Genomic DNA, 25,536 nt, shown 5'->3' on the forward strand with positions numbered 1-25,536 from the left:
AATTCTAAAACACCCGTGCAGGTAAATTTAATGTTTAACCAGTTTTACTTGCGACCACGTTACGTTTGAGACATCTAAAAATAAATAAATATTAGTTTATGCTATTAAGTTCAATTTTCGTTAAAGCCGTAAAAGGAAACTTTAATTAAAAATATAAAATAACGACTAATTAATAATTAAAATAAATACGTCAATGATTTCGATTGACCGCGGTTGATTTGTTTGTAGGTAAAAATCCGTTAACTGTACATAATAACAAAAATCACAATGAAATGATGCTTCGTTTTATTTAAATCTAGTACCTAGTATAATCAGTTAGTACACAATTACAGTTAGGGTTGACACAAACGTAGGTACATATATACTCATTCTCATTAAGACAACTCATAACCAAAATAACTAAACACGATTTTTTTACAATAATATTAATAACATTGATTGAAATTTTGCTGCCCCAATATTACAGGGTTCTATGTTTCACTTTTATCGAACTGAAATTTTAACAGTCACAGTGACATAAGTCGAATTTCAACTATGTATCTTGAAAAATGAAAATGTAACATAGAACCCTGTAATATTGGGCCAGCGATTTGTCAAGCTACAATATTTGTTGTTGTACATATTTATAACATTATTAAGCTGCCACTAACGATTTTACCGATTGTAAGCAACACAAGCATTGTGCATCAAAAGCATATTTCTATATCAATCCATCATTGTTTTTAACATAGACAAATAATACAAAGACGCGTACAATTGCGTCAAATAGAGTCTGTGCGGAAAGAGAAGTCTTAGGGGGCCCACTGATTAACAGTCCGCCGGACGGTATCGGCCTGTCAGTTGTTCGGAACTGTCAAAATTTTGTTCTAACTGACAGGCCGATACCGTCCGGCGGACTGTTAATCAGTGGGCCCCTTTAGAATGTATTGGACCCCATGCATTTCACTTTCTTTCTCTTTCCGCGCCGACTCTACCTTGGTCGCAAATTTGACACCTGTACCTGTACACTCTGTACAGCGCCGTACATTATGCGGCAACTAGGTTATCTGGCGCTGTTTGACAAACCAGTAACCATAATACCATAAAGCATATAACGCCGTTCAGAGCCATCTACTTCAGTTGTTTGCAGCTACCTTTGTCTATAGTTTTAACAAAACATTTTTACTATCCGATAATAGTTATTTACGATACAAGTGCGGACCGCGACCGCGACCGAAGGGAGTGTTTTAAATCGACACGAGTTGCGAATTACCTATTCGCACGTGTATGGTACAACGTTTTACAGTACATATGGCCATTTAAACTTTTGACATACGCACGAAAAGTGCTATTTTACGCACTAGTGCGGGAAAATAGGACCATATGTACTGTAAAAGAGTTTTTCACCTCAGCAGCTCGAACAAGGGTACTTTGCTTCTTAAAAACAGTGAGAAAAATGCGATTTTGCTCACTGAGTGAGACAAAATGACATTCAAGTGACCTTTATAGTCAAATGTCATTTCAATATGCGGGGTCTAATACAAGTTCGAAATACTTGGGTTCTATTATCTCTGTCCGTTTCACACTGTTAGCAAAAAGAAACAGACAAAAAAAGTTAAAACGACATTCAACAGTATATTGACGGTTTATAATAGACCCCCGAAAAACTTCAGACCGCATCGTTCTAAACCACGTACGAGTATGAATTCTTAATAATTAATTAATAAAAATAATGTTTAAGATTTGATAAAAACTGATAAAATATTATATTTTAGGTATTTTATTGTACAATTAAAATAATGAACTCAAAAAATACACAGATTATTACGCAAAATTAATTATTTTACTTTTAAGAATTTCTACCTTAGTTGACAAATAGTACGTATACGCAATTCGGACCGTATCTTACAAAGTTTTATTTTTACAAAAAAATTATTGTCGATTGAAGTGTCAGTTGATGTTCGTTATTTCCATATTATTTTACTGAAATGTATTATTACGTTTTGTTTTCGTGTTCGATTGCGGTAATTAAACTTAATTGTTTGTATATCTTAAGAAAACATGAGTGCAGGTATTAAGTGATGAAGAAGGATTACATTTTTCAAGTTGTCTAATAGGTATGTTCTCACTGCTCAGGTTAAACATTTTGTGTACTACACGAGATCAAAGTTATTTACATCTCGTGCGCTTTTGAGTCCCTTACTACGCTCAAGATTCTAAAGATAAGATTATAGAATCTTTCGCTTGCACGGGACTCAAAATAAGCACTCGAAGAAATATCAAACTTTGATCTCTTGTTGTACATATAACTATTATGTAACTGTCAACTGTAATTACGTCTTCTAAACTTGATGTTTTAAGTGACAATGAGAATTGGTGAAACATATTAGGGTAACTGAACGTGAGTGGCCAGCCTAACACACCATAAACAGGAAAGACTGTATACATAAAAAAAATCGACCAAGAGCATATTTCTATATCAATCCATCTATATTTCTTATATTACGAGGTAAAAACAAAATTGTACTATTTTCAATAATATTTCTATAAAAAAACGTACGAAGGTAACTTACCTACGCATCGTTTTGTTTGTTTTTTTACTAAGAAGAGAAGTCTTTTTCAATAACTCAAAAACGGCTGGACCAGTCATGTTCGCTTTAGTTTTAATTTAAAGTATTTATTAAGCTTTTATTTTACGATTTTTTTTCATATATTTTGGACCCATGCTTCAAAAGTTAGAGCGGTAGAGTTACTTTTTTTTCAACGATTATTTTATTTAGGGTTCCGTACCTCAAAAGGAAAAAACGGAAGCCTTATAGGATCACTCGTGCGTCTGTCTGTCTGTCCGTCGGTCACAGCCTATTTTCTCGGAAACTACTGGACCAATTAAGTTGAAATTTGGTACACATATGTAAATTAGTGACGTAACGTAACGTATGTAACGTAAACAAATGAATTTTAAACATGGGGGCCACTTTTGGGGGCCACTTATGTTGAATAAACTATAGACAATGCGTATGCCGCTTAATACGAATATTGGTAAAGAAAGCTCGAACTAAATTAGAGGTATAATGCCATATGTTTTTAACGAACTTTTAATTTCATGTTAACTATACGATTTTGTAAACCTTATTAATTATTTCGGCAGAGCGATTATCCGTCTACCCTAAAATAATTACATGTGTGATGTTTGTGATTTGTATAATTATTAGATTACTACATAAACTATAAGTAGTTACATTAGTTCCAAAAAAGAGTTTCCTCTAGATATACCTACCGCCAAAGATTAGCAAGAAGTGAATATAGCTGGAAAGCAAGGAACAGAACGAATAGAACCTACGTAATTCACATGGGATCTAACAACAGTGTGTTTTAGAAAATATTTAATGGGACAGCCAATCACTTCCTCGTTTCGGTAACGAATATAGTGGTCGTTGCAGCCGATGAAATACCGCGTTTCGCGAACCGAACATTTCCTTTGGCAAGATTGGTCCCAGGGATTGCTTTAAGAACCCACCAAGATTTTTGATGTAAATTTTGAGTGTGTGGGGGAGGGGGGCGTCTACATCATTTAAGCTACTAGGCCAAGTTCGGTATCGTTTTCGTATACATATATCGGGAATGCCGAATTCATTTATGGTAGGTATCATATCAACACCATTCCGAGGTAAAAACAAAATTGTACTATTCTTTAAATTCCTCTTCACGGTTACACCGCTGAACCAATAGGGGGTATTACTGCAATATTCTGCCGCCAGAGTGCATTACTAGTGCCTATAGTAAACCATAGAGTAACTTATACATACAGTGCATTAACCAGTTTTTTGACAAGTTTTCACAGACAATAAAATATGACATTGATGCATCAATGCGATTTGTTTACAAAGGGTCTACCGGGAAACGCGAAAATCGATATTTAGTTATCTGCCTCTTTATCGCTCGAGTGATAGAGAGGTTAGATAAGGAAATTTCGATTTTCTTGTTTCGCGGTAGACCCTCAGATTGTGATGGTTTGTGGTAGTAGCGCCCCCTACGCAGAATTTCGCGTAATATTCCCTATTTAGTTAAAATAGTTTGTTATAGATAGTCCCGGGAAATGACATGGGATAGTTTTTATTCTACAAATCATCCTTTAAGTGTAAGTGTGAAAAAGGTGGTGGAAGTTTGTATGGGGAATCAATAACCGCTGAACCGATTTAGATTAAAGGTATGTTCTACATCTTTTGATTTAGTTGACAATGATACCAAACGTGACTTTAGGGCCAAAACTTAAACAGTTATTAACCTCAGACGTCGCCGAAGCTGAAGCTGAAACAACCTGCATCAAAAATCTGGGTGGCTCCACTTCTTACACAGGTACATCTTAGCAAAGATACATTGATTGAGTAAGATGCACAACTACTTCATGAACTAGTTGTTACTTAGCGGTCAATCGTAAAATTGATCATGATAGTTATAGACCCGAAATACATTATATCATATTGCTGGAATGAATGGGCGGATTATCAGGCGGGACTATGGAGTGTTTACTACAGTTAACTACTTCTTCTTTCCCTTGCCTTTGCTCGAACTAGGCTTGTCTTTACTAGTACCAGCTTCATCTTTTTTACCTCCAGTTTTCTCATTGTTCTTTTTTTTCTGAAATTAATTAATATAAATCTGATTAGTAATATGTACTATATATGTATATGCTAACAATTAACAAACAACTATGCCTACTATATTCACCTGCTTTAACTTACTTAACTCTGTCTAATTTGTGTTTATGCTGATTTTAAGCAGATACATTGTTTTGCCAAGCCCCGTTTAGACAAAACTATTAATTGTTTGTGATTTAAATGAAACCCACTCTTGCGTTAATTTGCTACTTGCGTTTAGTAGCAAATGTATGAACTCACACTAAACACTAATCAATGTGTAAATACCCTTATAGTTACGAATGTAAAGTGAAGGTACCTTAATGAGAAGGTCATTCTCGGGGTCGCTGTCATCTTGCTCGTGGTCGGCGTCGACGTCGGCGTCGTCGTCGGCGTCGTCATCGGCGGGCGCGCCGTCGTCGGCGTCGGCGGCGCGCGCGCGCTTCACCTGCCCCGGCGCGTACGGCAGCGCCATCGCTTTCTTGTTGTACGTGCGGGTCATTGCCGCTTTTACCTGCAGGACAATTATTACACATTTTCTAATTATGTGATTACGCCCGTTATGACCGTCGCCATAAAAACACGGCAGTAGATCAAAATGAGAGATACAGAAACGAGCCTGTTTATAATCGGCCAAGTAATAAATAGTTTGGACATAACAAAATCAAAATAATGTAAATGCAATTTAAAAAGGATTTTTAGAAGTACCATACAAAAATCCGTTTTCAATGCTTTTGAGCTTGTTTGGGTGTATAAACTATTTTTCGTTGTTATTCTCTCCCGTCACACAGAGGACAATAGTAGAATAATTTGTTAAAAGACATTGTATACCACGTTCTACTAACACGCTTAGTAAAGGGCTTATCTATAACTACCACACAAAGCACATCAAAATGTCATAAAACAGGTTTTAAAAAGTGACCCTGAAGAACATACAGATGGTTTGCATAATAATATACCATCTTATTTTCAAGGAAACGCCGAGGTGCCAACTGAATACCAGCTCGCCGGACGATATTAGCCTGTCAGTTAAACACAAAATTTGACAGCTCCGAACAACTGACAGGCTGATATCGTCCGGCGAACTGGTAATCTTTGGGCCCATTTGCGATGGCAGTGATGACAATAAAAATAAGATTCTCTCATTGACGTGTTTAATATTACCTTCGAATCTATTAGAATCATTGGATTCCTTTGGCCGGGCCATAGTGACATTTCAGTTAATGATTCCAAATCGTCTCTCAAGAGATGGTACGCCTCGAGCACTTGCAGGGAGTGCGCGATGCCGTCGCTCTTGTCTCGGACGAGCGGCGTCACTATGGCGTCGCGCAGGTGCGTGCAGTAGTCCAGGAATATAGACGACTTCGAACCCGACGTGCTGGACATTAACGTTACATATTATATTATCATAATACTCACAATGGAGCAGGGGAATCAATTATTAATACTAATAATAGTAATAATTAAACAAAGTTATTGTTAATGAGTTATTATTTTGATAGCGTCTTACAATTTAAATACCTATTATAGGCATACCTTACCTATAAATGAGATATTTGGCGAAGTGGGACTGCCAATATTATTAAATATTATACTTAAGTTTATCACGAAAAATAAATGATTTATGATTTATTTATGATTTAAGCCATAAAATGATGGCATTGATGGCATACTTATTTGTGAAGTCAATTCTTTTGTACGTTAAAGGTTAAAATAACTATGCTGAGATTAATATGTTGTAATGTAACTTATTTATTTTCTACTACCCTGTAATTGTCTGGATGAGATCGCCAATAGCGTTAAGATCGTCTGTTGCTACATTTATACACAATGTAAATTTATTGGTGACTTTGTTTTCATAGAGAATATTTAGTTAGTTATTAGTATAATAATATGTATGTGTGAAGTAACCTGAGCCTGGTGTGGGCGTGGATCTCCTGGCAGAGACGGTGCATCTTGTTCTTGCGCGAGTTCTTGCCGAGCCAGCCCGGGAACTGTATCTGGCCGGTCACGTGGCCCGCCATCACGTGCCCGGGGATCACTGAACTGTACATCGCCTGCACACATTCATCATAATGATAAAGATATAAAGATAGTTTTATTTATATCAATTAATACATCGCCGTCCCTGGTACCTGCATTTCATTTACAACACCTCGTAAAATGAGGGTCCTCCCACCTAGCTCCCTCACAAATTATAGTACACAGACGATGGATATGGAATAAGCATATGTATGAGTTGATATAATAGTTGATCAACTTTGTTGTTACATTATAGTTCGTTTTTTTAGCATTAGAAAGAACTTGCAAGAAGGTGAGCGATCTTGACATGTATTTTAATTGAAAAACGCCTTTTAAAAATTAGTAACTATTACTTGTGAAAGCAGAAGAATATAAATAATCGTATTAGATTCATAATTGTTACATATTTGACGTAACTTATTTTTAAAATGTGTTTTTCAATTAAAAGACACGTCAAGATTGTTTACCTTATTTCTAATGCTAAAAAAACGAACTATAGATTTTTCATCTCATTAAAGATAATAACGCAGTATAAATATGTAGTAATATCAAAGAAATACAAATTTTCATCATCGGTTGGGCTTCATGATGTTACCATCCTGAACCTACTGGTACCACCGCCCACACTTATGCATTTTGCAATAAGGTCCACCGATGTGCAGTTAGAGGTGTTGCTGTTGTTATCTTTTATCGTAATAAAGGGCTATTCACATGGTAACGGTTTGTCGTACGATTTTAAGCAAAAAAATTGGGTATACGCAATAATTGCCTAAAAATATTTACATTCAGATAATTAAAAACTCGTATTAGATTATGTCATACAACACTCATCTATTCTAGCATACAATGTCACATTCCATTTTGCTTAACCGGGGAAATGTAACGATCAAAGGCGAGGATTATCACCTTTCTAGCTACGATATCTGGCGTGTAGTTTATATAATTATACTGATAATGATTATTATATTACGTATAGGAACAATTAATTATTGAGGCAATTTGCATAGGCCAATGTAGGGTGGTGGTGATGATGAATATGTACTACAGTCTACAAACCTGCATGGGCAGAAGGCTCCAGGCCTGACTGCCGCGAATCCTCGCCTCGACGAGGTCTCCGACGCTGATGCTGTCGGCTGCCCTGCTGAGCCGCTCCAGCACCTCATGCCTAAACCACACATTTATACTCAATCCCATGCCGATTCCCAATAAAGATTTTTTACAGCCTACTGTATTATGTTCACTGTTTTTTTTCATGCGTAGCATTTATAACTGAAATGAAGGTTAATCTGTAACTGAAGGGTAGCGGTCCGTTTCGATAAAAGGCGAAATAAATAGCTACCGGGTAAGTGATAGTTCAATAACTCTACAAAGGCGTACTAAGGGTACGGCCTCAGAGGCAAACATCTTAGAGTAGCGTTTGGCGGGGCGGACAGCGTGGCGTCAAGCGGAAAAGAGATCTGATCGCGCTTTGAGGACGCTCGCATACGTTTGCATTGGATTGGTATGAACGTCGCTCGCACGCCGCGCCCCGCTCGAGCGTCCACTCGGTGTGCACTCTTACTTGGGGCAGTGTGGCGCGACTTGCAGGTAGTTCTCCTGCACGAACAGCGGCGCGAGGCTGTAGTCGTAGAAGAACAGATCACTTTTGTCGTGAATGCTCATGCTCTTATGTTCTTCCGCAGAGAACACCTTGCGTATGGCTTCCCAAGGCCCCTGTGAAAACGCCGGTCGCACTCATTACTAAAAATATTTCGTAAATAAAATCTTTATTATTTTCTGGCTGCTACTATCATCAGCATTCAGGACACTTAGAGGCCCGTAAGGCGTTTTTAACATTAAGACATAAAGAGAACCTTATAAATAATTTAGGAACTTAATAAAGAATGTTCGTTAGTCCTACTTTAAGTCGGACCCAATTTACCTCCTAAAGTCAAGTTAATCCACTAACCCACTACTGAGAGAACACAATGTAAGCATCATAAGTACAGCGAGCTGCAAAAGTGCATAGCCACTTTGAGAATAAATTCCATTCATATAGTGTGTGTACGTAAAAGGTTTCTCGTGTAAGCTGGCAGCGTCGAAACAGGCGGCATAATGGTATGTATCTAAAACAAAGACGTATTGACATGCCCACAGCGATCGCGCGCATTTGGCAACCTTAGCTACATGAGACGTGAGTTATGTGACTCGTGGTTGGTGCACCACCCACATTGCGGAAAAGGATCAGTCGCCACGGCACACAGCAGCCGCAAATGTTATTGTTAACAAACATTAATCATTAATTGCTTTTTCATCGCATTTCATGACTAAGTATATATGTATAATTTTTAAATTCAATAATAGTGTTTTTTTCTTCTCCATTTTCAAATAAGTCGCAGGGCAATACAAGTAAGCAAAATCTATTTCAATAATATTTCTTCCCTCTTATAGTACAGCTTTACAAGATTGTTTCGTTATCTACATATAGCTACGTAAACGATGTCAAATATCGATAATCTACTTAATAACAAATTTAAAATACATTTTACGCTTATGCAGCCTGTATGCAGCACTAATTCTCAGTGTAATTCATTGATAACGTTATGTTACAATACTTATTCCGATCATAGTAGATCATGATAATAACTATTAAATGAAAAAATATAAGAACCCCCTACGCTATATGCCAACAAAATTGATTTTGTGGCAAAAAAGCCTTACATCATTTTGGAAAAGAGCTGATATTCTTCAAAATGCTGGATCAATTTCTATGAAACATAGCTAAGAACCAACGCATGAAAACTAGCTTTCACGTAAACAAAACGCATAGAAATCGTCCCATCCGTTGGAGAGCTACGATGCCACAGACAGACAGACATTGGTGTCAAACATATAACACCCCTCTTTTTGCGTCGAGGGTTAAAAACTAGTTAAAATAGTTAAATTGCGATTTGCTGGAGAGTCTTCATGTAGTGAGTTATGCATTTTGTGTGTCTTAAGTACCTATACATTAGTTATTGGTACTAAGTAATGTCGTATAGGCATTCATTGTGCTTTGCTTAGTGTCTTCGCATTGGCAGTTGGAATAATACTACTATGTGAGCTGGACTTCGCGTAGGCCTCATGGCTCCGCCATTTTGAAAGATATATTTCATTTCAAAAACTGGATCGGCAATCGATTCCCTACGAATGCCTATTTGTACCTACCTAACTGCGAAAGTGACTCTTTCTGACTGTTACCTCTTCACGCTTAAACAACTAAACCACTGACTTAATATTAGAAATAGACACACAGAGCGGAACACAAACGTCAACAAAATGTGGGTCAGAATGACATTAGCGGCAAATTTGCATTGATGATAAAAACGCTTACGTAAATTTTGAGTCAAGATAAATGTTTTGTACGGAAAAGAACTTACTGCCGTAAGCATTAAGTGTCAAATTTGTAAACATTACTACCAACACTGTTAAAACTTTAAGTCCGATGGCACTAAACGTAACTTCACCTTTGTATTTACGTCAAACAACGTCAAACGAGAATAATGAACGAATGGAGTCTCTTTGGTACATTTTAATAGGTATTACTGTACAGAAAAACCAAAGTAATAAATTAAACAAATTTAATTTGATCGGGAGTTCAAATAAAATTAATTCATGGTAACAACCCGTGTAAGTTATCATAAAACAAATTTATTTTTAATAACTAAGTATACGTCTTTAAATACTATTTTCCTTGAAATAAATTCAATTTATTAAATAACTGTGTATTTTAGATCTATATAATACTCTTCGCACTTTCGTTCTTTGCAATATAGTGCACGGGGACATTCAGGTCGCTACTGGTAGTACTGGTACTGATTGGTTATGGTCTTTATCAAAAAAATCCTGTGGTCGTCACTGTGTTCAGACAGGTTTAGCATTTACAGTTAGTCGATGTAAGCCCTTATTGGTCGTGTATATGTCGGAAACAGGGAAATGGGCCGAACACACAAGTGCCGTTTTGCCTTGTTTAAAACTGCATCACCCCTATCTCTTGCTATAATAGCAGTCCACTCTGCACGTCGCATAGGTTTTCTTGGAAATCTTGAATTTAAACATAATATTATATCTTATGAATTCCATATAAAAATAAAAAAGTATTGACCTCACATCGACTCATTAGATTTTTGTTCCTTCACATCCCTTCTTTGGGACTAACAAAATAATTTATTCAAAACCATGAAATTACCACCAGATTACATAAATTATGTAATGCTATCCAAAGAACTAACCGAAAGAAATGCATTCCATGCTTTTTCCTTGTTTTATCTTTGTTGTTTTTGCATATTTTCACGACCATTTTACGACATTGTTGACAACTTCACATTTGAGCGGTCCATACAAGACTAAACGAAAAAGTAACGCGTGATCTGTTTTAACGTTACTTTTGCGGGGCCATTTTTTGCGGCTGATTGGGTATCCAGTTCTTATTCTATATCAATGAACTAAACCGATGTAGATGAAATTTGGTATGGAGATAGTTTGAGGCCCGGGTATTATGAGCATAGGATAGTTTTTATCAATCGTCATCATCATTCCATGCAGAGATATTCGCGGGCCGAAGCTAGTTCCATATAATTATTGAACTTGCACACAAAATTTCGAGAAAATCTATTGAGACTTGACAGGAGAACAGTCGGACAGACCGACATGCAACAGCATTTTTTTCCAAACTAGATTGTTCACCTTCGCGTTCGCTCGGTTAAAAAGGAATTGACTAAACAAACAATTATACATGCTGTATGTTTTGCAGTTCACATTGCTCACACCTCACACAGAATACGCACAGCTTCCATTTGCAGTCGCAATGCAGAAATTAAATTATAATTTACAATTTAACATTTCGCTTTGCATCATGTTTGCATTAACATATCCTATGCTACTCCAGACTCGCATTGCCGCGTATGTTATTCTACATGCAATTTTTAATATATTAAACGTTTGCTAAGATTATAATACGAGACATAAATTGGGTAAGTAAATCCGCAACGCAAAATAGACATTGTAATTAATTATGTAATATAAGGAAAAGTAACTGACGATCTCGTATGATAACATTTAATTGAATATTGATAACTTAATTTAAAAGTTGGTTAAAACAAAACAACTCGCGCGCTTTAAAATGACTCCTGTCATGGCCACATTAAAAGCATAGCATAAAGCTTTAGTAGACGACGACTTTACTTTTGCATTAGCAATATTAGCATGGCTTTTCGAACACTTTCAACTATAATGTTCGGATATTTTGTTCCACTATTCATAAAACTTTACACGCCTCAATTGGTTAATTTATGTTTTATCCCTGTCTTACAAATACATAAGCCCTTTGGGTGTCGACTTGAGGAATATTTCCAGAACAACTTGGTGCGTAGCAATAAGGTTAAATACTAATATGTTTCAAGCAAGCCATATATGTATGTAATATTTGTATGCTATGGTAGTACATGCAGCAACAATATCGAACTAGAAATGAGCAGTGAGTGGTGCACTTACCAGTTTGATATCCTTTTTAGTGTGCGAGGCGTCTCTCGCGAGGCGGTCGGCGTCAGCGCGGTCGCGGTCCACGGCCCACATGGAGAGCAGGTTGAGCGTCTGGCGCACGTCCTGGTTGGCGGCCACGATCAGGTGCGACAGCGCCTCGCCCGGCACTTTGATGCCCTCCTTGCAGCACACCGACATCATCGCCGCCTGTACAAGAGACACCGCTAATATAATGTATACTTCTTCATGCCAACTTGCGTTTTGCTGTGACAGCTGATTTTGACTTGCGAGAAAGTGAAAAATCAATCACGATCGTAGCGATTCTAAGCCCCACTTGCACCATTCTACTAACCCGGGTTTAACCGGTTAAATCTGGAGTTACCATGGTTACCAGTACGATTTGACACTGGCTTAACAGGTTAACCGCTTAGCCCCGGAATACAGGAATGGTGCAAGTGGCCCTAATAAGGAAACCTGAGCGTAGCGAGATACCTAACTTTGACTTTAACGCAGGTAACTCTAATCTGGTGTGACACACCCAACACTTCGTTTCAACATAGAGAACTTTGCACACTGTTTTGTAGTAGCAAAGTACAAGTATAATGCTTGCTCACTTGCTATGCGAAGTATGCTTTCAGCGTTATTTATTTTAACTTCTGTATTATTTCGGAGCGAGATTATTTTAAAAGAAGAGATTAAAAATGCATAGGTATAGTTTGTCATAGGACTATCACATTTCAAACATAGACAGAGAGAATGATACTATCTTTGTCTTACACTAGTACTAGCACCCAAAATAAAAGGATGAGTATAGTTTTTTTGTTCTTATTTACCGACAATTTGGTTTGACCAACTATGACACTTTTTTATTGCATTGTTCTGAGTTCTGACCACATAAACTTAGTTGTGAATATACTTTTTGCACTTTTACGTCTTTTACCAATAAAAATAACAGTCAAACACAAACGTTTTACCTTTATTTGATCAACCCGAGGCCTGTTAAATCTCAAATCGTAGCAATAATTGACGAGAGATCTCATTTTCTGACTGGTTCTATCGTTGCACATGCATATAATGGGTACGGATGCTGACTTTATGAGACTTATCAACTCTTGAAGACCGCCTGTAATTCCGAGAAGTCACATTAAATACTTTTTATTTAATAACAAATAATCATACCGAGAGAGATTTTCGTCCCAGCTTATTAATCTTGTTCTAGAATTTTGAATTAATTGAATGATACATTTAAGCATGATAGTGAGTAAATGACCCACCTCTATCTTCGTTGCCAGCCATACCGTCAACTTCGTCCATTACTAAAACATGTTTCTTTGAAACAGCTTGCTTGCCCGTCATTCCTGTAAATAATCAACCATCAATATTTGACTACGTTATCTATGTGTGTATAACGAGTTTCACCCGTAAGTGTTTTCATGTCTTTAGTGACACTCGGACAATGACAAATCGATTGGCGTAAGTAATGCTAAGAATCATTAAAATCGGCTTACGCGTTTGATCTCTAGGGTGCCACGAAGTAACAAACACACATTACTATGTGTATAACATACATAACATGTCTATGTACCTGTCTAGGCACACACAGGTGGTTCGACATAACATACATAGACTGATAAACACATTACCCTCCTTTGCGTTGCGCTGTCGGGTAAAAAGCACCAAATATAATAAAATAACATTACAAGAAAATTAATTTCGGAAGGTGATGTCCTGATGTAAGATATTAATTTTATTGTAATAATACCCAAAAACATATACGACCGATTGAACGGTTGTAAGGTCAATGTGGCTAATTGCGTCTTAGGGGCTATACCGTCCACTAGCGTTTTTATCGAACAACATTGATAATTTCGTCGACAAATCAGCGAGCACACTGGATACGATTCGCACGTCGTTTACATGTGAGCGCTCAAACATCGGAGCGACGTGCAAATCGTATCCAGTGTCCTAAGCGCAATACTTAAGATAATGGAGACGTACCCTTGGCATATCCGGAAAGGGAAGTAGTGGTCAACAACTCGCCGATCTGTTCCTTGATTAGGGACTTGTTCCTGGTGTCGGAAGCATTGAACTCCACCACGTCGAACCCGAGCTCTTTGCACACCAATGTCACCGTCGTCGTCTTACCTGGTGCTCATATGCTGTTAATTAACTTGTAACTATCCGAGAAGTTAATATAATGACAGTTAAATACATTTCACATATGGAAAAGAAGATAACTCTTTGAACGTTAACGTTAATTAAGTTCGGGTATCCCACTACACCATAGTTTGAGGTGAGGCACTACATATACATAACCACTTGTAAGGGCATGTGCTCTGAGGCTGCGACCAAGCTGGAGCCTGTAGCCGAGGATATTAAGCATTTAACACACAACTGTGTGTAATTATTTATACATATTCGTTTCAAAGGCCTCTACTTAATTTGCAGTAGGTACCTTAGCAGTCTTCATGTTATAAAGTTGGCACTGCGGTGAAGGAGTGCAATTTCGAAACCTTGCATCCACATCCCATTGTAACAATAATCACTTTGAATTTAAATAACCTTTAACAACGATGCGAAACTACAACTATATCACATTGAAATAATTCGCACTAGTCAGCGTCAAACGCATTTATACGTAGCCAGCGCCGCGCCGCATTGGCTTTATACTCATACTCATACTCATATATTTTATTGCATTTCATGTGTACAGAGGATCTTAGGGCTAAGTACAGTTTCAACATGAACCCTGCGAGGGTATAGCAACGTAATTCTAATTAAAACTAAACTAAAACATCTAGTTCTCATTTAAAAACTCTTGGATACAGTAATATGCTTTGCTAATTAAATGTCGCTTTAATTGCACTTTAAATCTATTTATGTTTGTTTCTACCTGTATTGACTTTGGAATTTTATTATAAATATTGACTGACATGGCAAATGGACCAGAGTGGATCATTTTCATGTTGGAGTTAGGGCGGGCTAATCTAGTATTGGGTCGTTATTTTGATGGACGAGTGTACTGTGGAAAAAGGGAAATGTTGTTTTTAACGAAAGTGCTTACTTCTAAAATGTACAACGACGGCATAGTTGAGATATTATGTTGAATGAAGTACTCCTTGCAGCTTGTCATATAATCTATGTTTGCTATAATTCGAAGGCACCGTTTTTGAAGTAAAAATAATTTTGTTGCATCAGAACTATTGTCCCATAGGACTACTTAACTATGGAGGTGATACCTATATAGGTATTAGTACATACCAACGCCCGGCGGTCCCGACAGCAAAGCTGCTTTATAATATCCTCCGTCATCGTTTTTCGCCCACGGACTAGGTTTTGGTAATTTCGCTTTTCTATTCACGTACCATTTAGTAAGCCAGTTGCATAATCTAAAAAATACATGTGATTAAAAGTAAAATTGCTATTCATTTTAAATAAAATATTACTTGTTAAGACAACCAACTTTTTAACATTGCTAGCTTCCCCATGTTGTCCAATAATTTGCTTGAGTGATTGTGGTTTATATTTTTCCACCCACATTGCAGACTGCACCGATACAGTTGCCGGTTTTGTACTTGAGCTGACCTGTAAATCTATAAAATGTTTTAATTAGTCTACACAGTATGAAAAACCAAATTAAATCACCATGAAATGTCGTCGGACAGAAGATTGGACATAGTTTCGACTTGTAACAGGAGTAAATATTTTAACGGGTGACTGTTAGCTTAGAACAACACCAGTTACTTTCTAACAGTCCCAATAAGAAGAAAAAGTTAATGTGAAGTTAGGATCTACTAGTACCTAATGCATATTGACATTATAACATTTATAACATATCATGGCTCGTTAGTGTCGTGTAGTGGTTCTTCTGACGAAACGTACCATATCATTTATTTGCTCGAGTTACAGGGATTAGGGGTTAAGGCCTGCTATGATTTGATTTTTAAACAGTTTTAAAATATAACCAAGTCCGCCCTTTCAATTCTTTTCCTTTTCCTTTTCAATGGCCATGCAGAAATAACGTTTTATTCTGGATCGTTACTATACCTATAAATAACAGTGAGTGTTTACTAACCATTAGTAGATTTCATTTTTATATTACTTTCGGGTATATGATTTGTATTTAATTTGGGTTTACTTTCCGGGTCAGTAGACTTGTTTTGATTTTTAGCTGCTTCCAATTTTTTTACTTTTACATCTACAATTTCGCTTTTGATATTTTTAACTTTTGGGCTAGTTTTATCTTTTACAGATTTCTCATTGCTTGTACTGGTGTCAGATTTATGATTATTTTTATTTACTGTATGATGCTTTCCCTTATTTGATTTCGGAATGGGATTTTGTTCTTTTTTGATATCATCTTTGCTTTTAGTCTTCTCAGTCGTGTTTCCCTTGGACAAAGCTACTATTAATTCCAGAAACTCATTTTCATTTATTATTTTAATTCCTAGGTCTTGAGCCTTCGCTATTTTCGCCGGACCCGCGTCCTCTCCAGCCAAGACGTGTGTTACCTAAAACATTTGATATTATTATTAATTTATTACGTACTTCATGTACCTACCAAAAATAATTTCAACAATAAAACCAGTAGTAAAAAATATACACCTTTTTGCTGATAGAGTTTTTGATAGTTCCACCCAGTTTCGTAATAGCTTCCGCGACCTCATCTCTTTCAAAGGAGTCCAACACCCCAGTTAACAAAAAGGCACAATCTTTTAAGCAATTTGGTGTACCCTGTAAAAAGTAATAAATATGCAAAGTCAGCATCAAATACATAGAGTGACCGCCTAAGTGGCCAAAAATACTCGTATCATAGCATAACCTTGTTAGTTGTTACTTTAAGGTTTCGTCACGCAGGCGCGTTTTCCGGGCGGGGCTAGAGCGGGGCGCGCCGCTTCTACATATAAAACGCTCACGCCCCGCCCGGAAAACGTGCCTGTGTGACGGAATCTTTAGAAATAAGTATATCTTCCAATATATTTGGCCAGTTTGGCCATCACTATATAGTTGATGCTGACTACTGTACTTGTGCACACATTAGGCTTTCTTTTTAATTTCTGTGGTTGTTTTCATTTAAGAAAACTGACTCCAGTACACCTTGTAAAACAAAGTACACTGCCGCCTGTGTCTGTTTATGTGTTTGTATGTTTGCGATAAACTCAAAAACTACTGAACGGTATTTCATGCGGTTTTCACCTATCAATAGCACTCTTGAGGAAGGTTTAGGTGTAGAATTTGTTAACATGTAACCAATTATGATTGTTTTATATAATTTATTGACAATCTATTAAGTGAACAAATACAAATCATACATACCTCAGGAATGGTTTTAGCTCCCAAATGTTTAGGTCCAGACCTGTTCAAATACTTTTGGTACAAAGCTGCAGAATGTCGTTTACGTTCATATCGTTCTTCGTCAGTAAGAACTAACAGGAAAAACAAATCAACATCAAGTATACTTAAATGTGTTAACTACAACATACTTGTGTTATGTGCAGACATAGGATTCTGTGGGGGAGAATTTATTGACAGCTAAGGAGTTCCTATATTATATCGATAAACTCAATTATCGATACTTTTCCCTAATACTAGTGACTGCCTCCAGTTTCGTTTGTAAATGTATATTATTTGTAGTATTATTTCGGGGTCGGTGATAAAGTTTACACAAAGCCTATTTTATGTGACCGCTAGATTAAAAAAAAATATGATAAGTGAAGTTTCAAAATACCCTTTAAAATAAAGAAAACGGGAATTTAGTTATTATTTTGTTTCATGGGTCATTCCACCGTTTCGGGTGTTACACTTGAACTCATAAAATAAGGTTTTATTCGATATTGTAACAGGAACTAGGAGGTTATAACTATTGATTCATCTACTACTTTGATAATATTTTCTTTTCCTGTACACATACAATTAAAGTATAAGAGCAATAACGAGAGAATCATTAAAAAGTAGCTGTTTCGGGCGTTACGGGAATTGGCCTATACCTTCTGACCATCAGTACCAAAATGCATAATTTAGCGAATTTTGTCAAGTAACCTCCAGTTTTATTTATGTCAAGTAATAATAGTTAGTATAGTCTACTGAAACACTGAAGTAACACTTAGTATCACTTTTCAATTAATTTTAATAAAATAAATTACCTGTTTCGGGTGTTACTCATGGTTCGTTTCGGGTGTTACGAGTACGAAATTAAGACAGATTTATACGAAATGATGGCTCATTTTATTGAAATTATTGTCTTTTTAATAAATTCGATTAAAAACATAAGTAATAAATGCTGAATTATTATAAAATACATTAATCTTAACAATAAAAACTGTTTCTCGAAGATATGATAATTATTTTTCTTTCGATGCGAATATTTCCGAAAATATTCACTTAATCAAAAAATGGTTGATGGTGAAACCTATTCATTTTGAAAGATCTATCTAACGACACCCCACATCACAGGATTAAAGTCGAAAAAAAATAAAATATTTTTTGTACAGGAGCTTACCTAAAAAAAATTTTTTTTTTGTAGTTTTTGTGTTATTACTTTGTCGCCATTATTGATTTATGTATCCATGTCAAATTGCAGCTTTCTAGCACTAACCATCACGGAGAAAAGCCGGGGACGGACAGGCGGATGATCAACACGTTTCGGGTGTTACACAACTTCAAACTTTAAAACATACCACTAAAGCAGACGCTAAAACAATAATTATTACTCATTTGCATAGGTTCACATCATAGCCTTTCTTTGGCAAAATATGTTTGGTTATAGTTAATTACCTGAAAAGTTACACATACTTTTATCTCTTTTTCGTTTCGGGTGTTACTTTGACACCACAGTCTAGAATACTCTTCTAAAAACCGATTAATCCATGCTTTTTAATATTTTTAAAGACAAATTATATAATTACGATATTTTACCTGAAATAACTGCGGGAAATTTGTAACAGTTTACAGTTACTTTCTTTCTAATTAGTCTTGCCAATATCGCTGTAAAAAATTAGTTTTATGCCTATCATTTAAACGTTGCGATCAAGTACATGAAAAACATGTAAAAATTGTTATTTTTTTCGGTTTTTTTTTCTGACATGAAGGTTTGGTATGTTTTCTATGGAAATAGGTTAGTGTTGACTTCTTAAACTAATTTTCATTTTTGAACCCTTGGTAGCGTTTATTATGGAATGACCCTCATGTTACTTTGCATAGAAATTTATTTTTACAAACAAAACTTGGAGCGATCACTAATACATGAGAGAAACATCGATAATTGAGTTTATCGATATAGGAACTCCTTAGCTGTCAATCAATTCTGCCCCATAGAATCCTATGTCTGGTTATGTGCAGTTATAAAATAATAACATCTGGGAGATCGAGCTTTGCTCGGAAAACATATAAAAACTCAAAAATGCGCGTTTTCCCAGAGATAAGACCTAGCTAGAGATTATCGACACCGAAAACCCTATATCAATTTTTATCGAAATCATTAGAGCCGTTTCCGAGTTTCCGAAATATACATATAAATAAATAAACAAGAATAGGCCTGATGACAAATTTTGAAAACCCTTTTAATATCGTCGGTACACTTGTATTAGTTCCGAAAAACACTATATTTCAGTTATACTCATAAGATTTAACATAGATAATTGCATTTTATTATAGCTAGTTTAAACTTCGCGCGAAAACGCCTCGCATGCCATTTGTGACGTCATTATTTAGTTGGTGGTAGGGTGGTAGATATTGTTTACATACTTACAGTTACGAATTTCCCTTGAATCCGAATGATATTGTTAATTCAGCACCATATATTACGATTAGGGATGATAAATACATTACAAAAATTTATCACAATAACTCATTTTACACAAAAACTCTCACACGGTTGCAGTTTAAGATGAATTATTTAGATACATGTACATTTTGAGTGAAAATCACCGAACGCCGGTTTTACTTTTTAATTTTTCATTTTTTCTAGTTACGACAGCCAACATGGCAATGATAGTTCCATTCAGCCAAATAATTAAAAATGTTTGTTGTTGAAATATCGTATTATTTAGCATTTTATTTAAGTAATAACAAATAGATATCTACTTTATATCGTGTAATAATATTTTTTGGACGTAATAAATGTTTAGTGGCGAAATAACATTTTTTTTGCACCTTTCGAACTCTTTGGTGCCCACGTATAGATTTCGGTCAATGAGGTTGTCTATGTTGCTCTAAGAAATATGTTATGGATTGATGACGTCACTGTTTGGAACGTTTCTGATTGGCGTTTCAGTAAAAATGGCCGATTGGAGAATTTTGCACTTTTATTTTATTGAATATATTAATAATCCTTCAGTTTATACTGAGATTGGGCCATTTTTTAGAATCATATTAACATATATGTTTCGTTGAAACCATTATTTCCATGATTCTTTGTTACTTGCAACAGGCCTATTGCTCGTTTAAAGGTATTAGATGTATAATTCAATTAATTGATAACATAAGTCCCAGTGCTTAACACTGCTCTTATAGTTGAAATGTTCAACCCTTATTCTTAGTAATACAGGTGACAAGGGCTGTTAAACATTAGGATGCGTACCTAACCTGCTAGTCAAACAAACATTAAATTTTATAAAAGATTTAACCTTACCAGACTCATTTAGGCTCTTCTCAAGTTTCTTATTGCTTTTTAGTTGGCTTGAATCTAGTTCCAAATCTGTTGCTTCAAAAATATCTTTGTCATTTGGTGATGCATTCTCATTTGTATTACTCGCCTTTGATTTATTAACATGTTGCTTTGATTTGCTGATTTTATTTTCTTTTGATTCATATGTATTCTCTGATGTTAAATCAAGGTGTCTCTTTTTTGCTTTTGGTGTAACAGCTTCTGATTCATGGTTTTCTGCAGACAAACTCCCATTTCCATTAAAGTTCACTTCCAGTGATTTGTTGTTTTTGATATCAGTATTAGTTTTTGTTGAATTTGGGTTTATGTTTGATTTTTCATTGTGAGATTTAACAGGGGTAGTTTCCTTTTTAACATTATTCAGAGTTAATTCTTCAGTACTATCAAGTTCCAAAAGACTTTTATCAAAATCATCATCCGAATGAATACCAGTTTCAGTTTTTTTTTGGACTGATTTTACATTTGGCTCTGTTCTTTTAATGGGTCCACTGCCAAAGATGTCAGCTGCTTTAACTTCTTTGAGTTCTGTTTTAGCAAGGGCCTTATGTTTTGTTTTCAGCGATGTCTTAAGACTATCTTCATTTGACTTTTTCTTCTTTGTAGAAAATATTTCTTCATCTGAGTCACTCAACACTCGTTTTTTTCTATTTTCTCTCTTCTGAAATCCAAATTCCTTTAAATGACTGTTGCTACTACACTAACTACTATTGGGTTTCCAGAAACATTGAACCCAATAAAGTGTGTCCAAGTATACACTAACACTTATACAGAATGTATATTAACTAAAACCATTAAGGTTTAAGTCAGAAATATAATAAGATTGGTACCTATTTTATTTATTTAATTTGTACATTTTTTACGGTAAGTCTATAATTTATCTTTTATTATGTTAAAACCTCTTTTATTGTTAGTTTATATTCTCATTAATGACAGCATCTAAAACACAACTTCATGTTCAAGTTTGAATTTCCGCCTAGTTACAAATATACATTACACAAAATGCAGGTGCATTGTCATTGACAACTGCCACTGTTGAAATAATTACCTAGTTCTCAAAGCGCATGGGTATTTTCAATAACAATGTAAATGTTGTTCAGTTGTTCAACATTTTCATTGAACCCCTAGGAGTTCCTAAAGGAGTAGCTAGTTACATATCAACATTGCACAGAATGAATGCACTGTCATAAATCAAATGCTCAGAAGCTACAAAAAAGCTTGTCATTACAATGAACTCCAGTTCCTTATCAGCCAGTTTTAATAAATGGTTTTTGTTGGTATACATATTAATACTACAAAACATTTTTCTCAAAAAAAAAATATTTTACTACCGCTACAAACTACTCCTCACAAGACTGCCAAAACAGCCTGCGTAAAAAGGCGAATTCCACACAATCCAGCCCACAAAAAGGGAAGTGGAGGCATGTCTGGGGAACTAGGGGCAAAATCTTTGGAGACCCTTGGCACAGACTAAAATTAGATTGAATATAGTTAATTAATTATTAACATAGATACCCACATACACCTCCACGCCTCAAAGTTAAAATACCTGTTTTTGACAATGAGATGTATTTACACATAATAAGAGCTTAAAGATATTGGGTGATTGATAAGACATAGTGAATATATTATTTTTGCTGGAACTCCCCAGGACTGTACGCTAATAAGAGTCAAGGATGCGCTGGTGTCCGTAAAATATGATTTAGTAACAATAAGTACCTTAATCTTAATTTCAACATCAGGTGATTCTGGTATAACATCAACATCATCTTCAGCTATTGGTTTTTTCACTTTCTGAGGCTTGAAAAACGATCGAATATCCTGCGACAGAAACAAAACAACTTGGTATTGTAAAACCCAAATTAGGCTTGTGCCTGCTCGATCACTACAGAGAGCGCTCCGCTCTCGGTCAATCGGTCAAACGAACTAGTTCGGTCTTTTAGTTCCTTTAGTTCAGTTTGGTCTTTGAGAGCTGGGAATGTATGAATCAATTTTACCTTAGTTTTTGTTCAAAATTTTTGGCAACTGAATTACGAGTCAAGTTGTACGATACTATATGACGGTTAAACATCAAAAAGCTAGACACAATAAAATAAAATAAAAAATACAGAAAAAATATTTGATTGTTTTTCATATTTTTCAGGTTTAGGACTGTTTATCATTCTTTTATCTCGTTCGCACTCGTGCCAACGTCATTGTGAACCATTTCGTTCAGTCTATTTTCTGTTTCACTCATGTCAAGCGCTCATCAATCCCACTGAACTAAAGGACCTAAAGACCGATTAAGAGCGTGCAAAAAGATTTAGTTCCTTTCTGCCCTTGACGGGATTTCATTCTTAACAGTTCTTAGTTGATGACCGACACAAGCCTAACCCAAATAGTATGCCATTTACTTTACCACTATAGACATAAGTCAGTACGCGAGCAACAGCGCCAAGGAAACAGTAAGCCAAAAGCCACTGGTTTTTTCTAATATATTACACATACCTTAGACATCTTTGGTTTTCGATTCTCGGAAAGATAATATCATTTATAAGTAATAAGATTATAGTAAAAAACCAAATTAATACCATACACCAATTTCGCGCTTCTAAGAATCTTCGCCGTTATTTTTTTTTACATGGATGTGATATTGACAACTGACATATGACAATTTTTTTTTTCGTCCATCTGGACAGGCTAAAGCTCTAAGCCATACTGCCTTGTCATAAGTAGTTTTTTTTTTGTCTTTTCAGTAAGTTCAATCCGGTAAACGTCTTCAGTAAATACTATTCATATTAGGTCAACTCCGATATTAATGTCTTCAGTAGTCTTCATTTTTATAATACTTTAAGTAAAAGCGTCTCTTCCAGTTATTTGGTCATATCCATTAAACATCCATTCTCATTCTGTTTCATTCAAATCTGTTTTAGTAATTAGACAAATCCTGTAATATTCTCGTAACAATATTAATATTAGTTTCAATACAAGTACAACACTTAGAACTTAAATTATAAAAACACTATTTATAAATTTACAACATATTTACAGAATTATGTATAAATTAATACAAAGACATATAAGTTGTAGTCTCCTTTAACAAATCTGTTACTGTAGACGGGATTAAATTGGGCGCTCCATAAATATTAAGCAGCTCATCCATTAGCACAAGGCGCTGAATGCCAAAGGACGGGCAATCAAAGATGATGTGATCCAAAGACTGAGCTTCTTGCATTTGACAACGATCACAATAAGGAGAGGGAACTATATTTTTACGATGAAGGTGAAAATTTAAACAATAATGACCAATGCGCATTCGAGTAATTGTAGTGTAAAACTTTCTATGTACAAACTTTTTAAATTTGCAGAACCACGGGGTACTATAGCTGGTCAAGCAAATCTTGTCAGTAAAAAAAGGCGCGAAATTCAAATTTTCTATGGGACGATATCCCTTCGCGCCTACATTTTTCAAATTTGCCGCCTTTTTCTACTGACAAGATCTGCTTGACCAGCTATATTAACAGGAACATCTAATAAAGAATATATATGAGCCTTATTTTCAATTTCTGTACAACAATACCAATGCTTTCCCCTGTTACCAATCATACACTTTTTTAAATTGGAAATTATATCTGTATACGGTAAAGCTATATTCAAACCCTTGTTGTCAAGACTAGTGGAAGGATCAGACATATTAACAATAGTTCTACCTAGAAAATCTGCGTTTTCGTTCCCTAAGACTCCTACATGCGACGGTACCCAGACAAATTTAACATCAGTGTCAGTTAAGAATAATTCCCACTACAATTCTTTAATAGCAAAAATTAGATAGTGTTAGCATTAATTTTGTTATTTGACAGACTTTTTAAGACACTCATGCTATCACTAACGATTACCCAGTCTTTGTCCAATTGATTTTTCTCCTTAATATGTTTCAAAGCAAAAAGAATGGCTGTTGCTTCAGCGGTGAAGATACTGGCATTTTTATTAATCTTGTACCCCACTCCTTTATTAATTTCAGTCTGATAAATAGCGAAGGAAACAGCATCATTATTTTTGGACCCATCGGTATAAAGAAATTTAAAATAGCACCATTCTGACAATAATAGATAAACTTCCTCCTTAAAAGTCAGATTTGAGTCAATTACTATATTCATTGCCGAATATTTACTGTGAAATGTGTTGGAAAGTGCTGGCTGTCTACGCTGTCATTGATATTTAGATTTGTTCTTGTGTGACATGTTTTCTATTTTGATGTATATCTAGAACGTAGTGATTATATGCTCTTTGTGTATATCAATTGTATATCAATCGTGTAACACGTAAGAAACTTTTCTCTCTAAATAAAAAACATATTAATATTGCATCAATACACTTGTATTATTCTATCACTGCTTTCCACCATCAGTGGTAGCAGAGCGTGGTTAGTAAAAAATAAAAGTGATAAATAATATGCAAGAATAAAAAAGTGTAAAAGTGAGAAAAGAAAAATGGGTTCGAATTTTCGTAACATCGAAACATTAACGAAATCCAATTACGACACATGGTGCCTACAAGCACAAGCAATCTTAATAAGAAGCGACTTGTGGGAATACGCGAGCGGCGAAAAAAAATTGTTGGAGACCGCGACTACCGAAGAAAAAAGTGCTTTTGAAAAAGAAGATAGAAAAGCAAGGTCTGAGTTATTACTGCTAATATCTCCAGCAGAACTTAAGCAAATTAAAGGTTGCAACACGTCAAAAGAGGTATGGGATAAAT

At 35.6% G+C, this 25,536-nt stretch overlaps 1 protein-coding gene and 1 pseudogene across 1 annotated transcript; both read right to left on the bottom strand.

Moving 5' to 3' along the window:
- Nucleotides 1-914: 914 nt before the first annotated feature.
- Nucleotides 915-23,416, bottom strand: LOC134804729 (replication factor C subunit 1). The gene is made up of 18 exons (XM_063777925.1): nt 23,287-23,416; nt 22,519-22,620; nt 20,767-21,460; nt 17,454-17,563; nt 16,743-16,871; nt 16,213-16,648; nt 15,601-15,730; nt 15,399-15,526; nt 14,136-14,282; nt 13,412-13,495; nt 13,112-13,260; nt 12,150-12,344; nt 8,200-8,351; nt 7,695-7,803; nt 6,528-6,673; nt 5,781-5,994; nt 4,936-5,130; nt 915-4,617 (listed from the first exon to the last, which is right to left on the bottom strand). The coding sequence occupies exons 1-18, from the start codon at nt 23,293-23,295 to the stop codon at nt 4,519-4,521; spliced, it is 3,228 nt and encodes a 1,075-aa protein (XP_063633995.1). The 5' UTR covers nt 23,296-23,416; the 3' UTR covers nt 915-4,518.
- Nucleotides 23,417-23,842: 426 nt separating this feature from the next.
- On the bottom strand, nt 23,843-24,935 carry LOC134805277 (uncharacterized; annotated as a pseudogene).
- Nucleotides 24,936-25,536: the final 601 nt, after the last annotated feature.

The sequence above is a fragment of the Cydia splendana genome, chromosome Z (genome assembly GCF_910591565.1).
Source record: "Cydia splendana chromosome Z, ilCydSple1.2, whole genome shotgun sequence".
NCBI classification, from domain to species: domain Eukaryota; kingdom Metazoa; phylum Arthropoda; class Insecta; order Lepidoptera; family Tortricidae; genus Cydia; species Cydia splendana.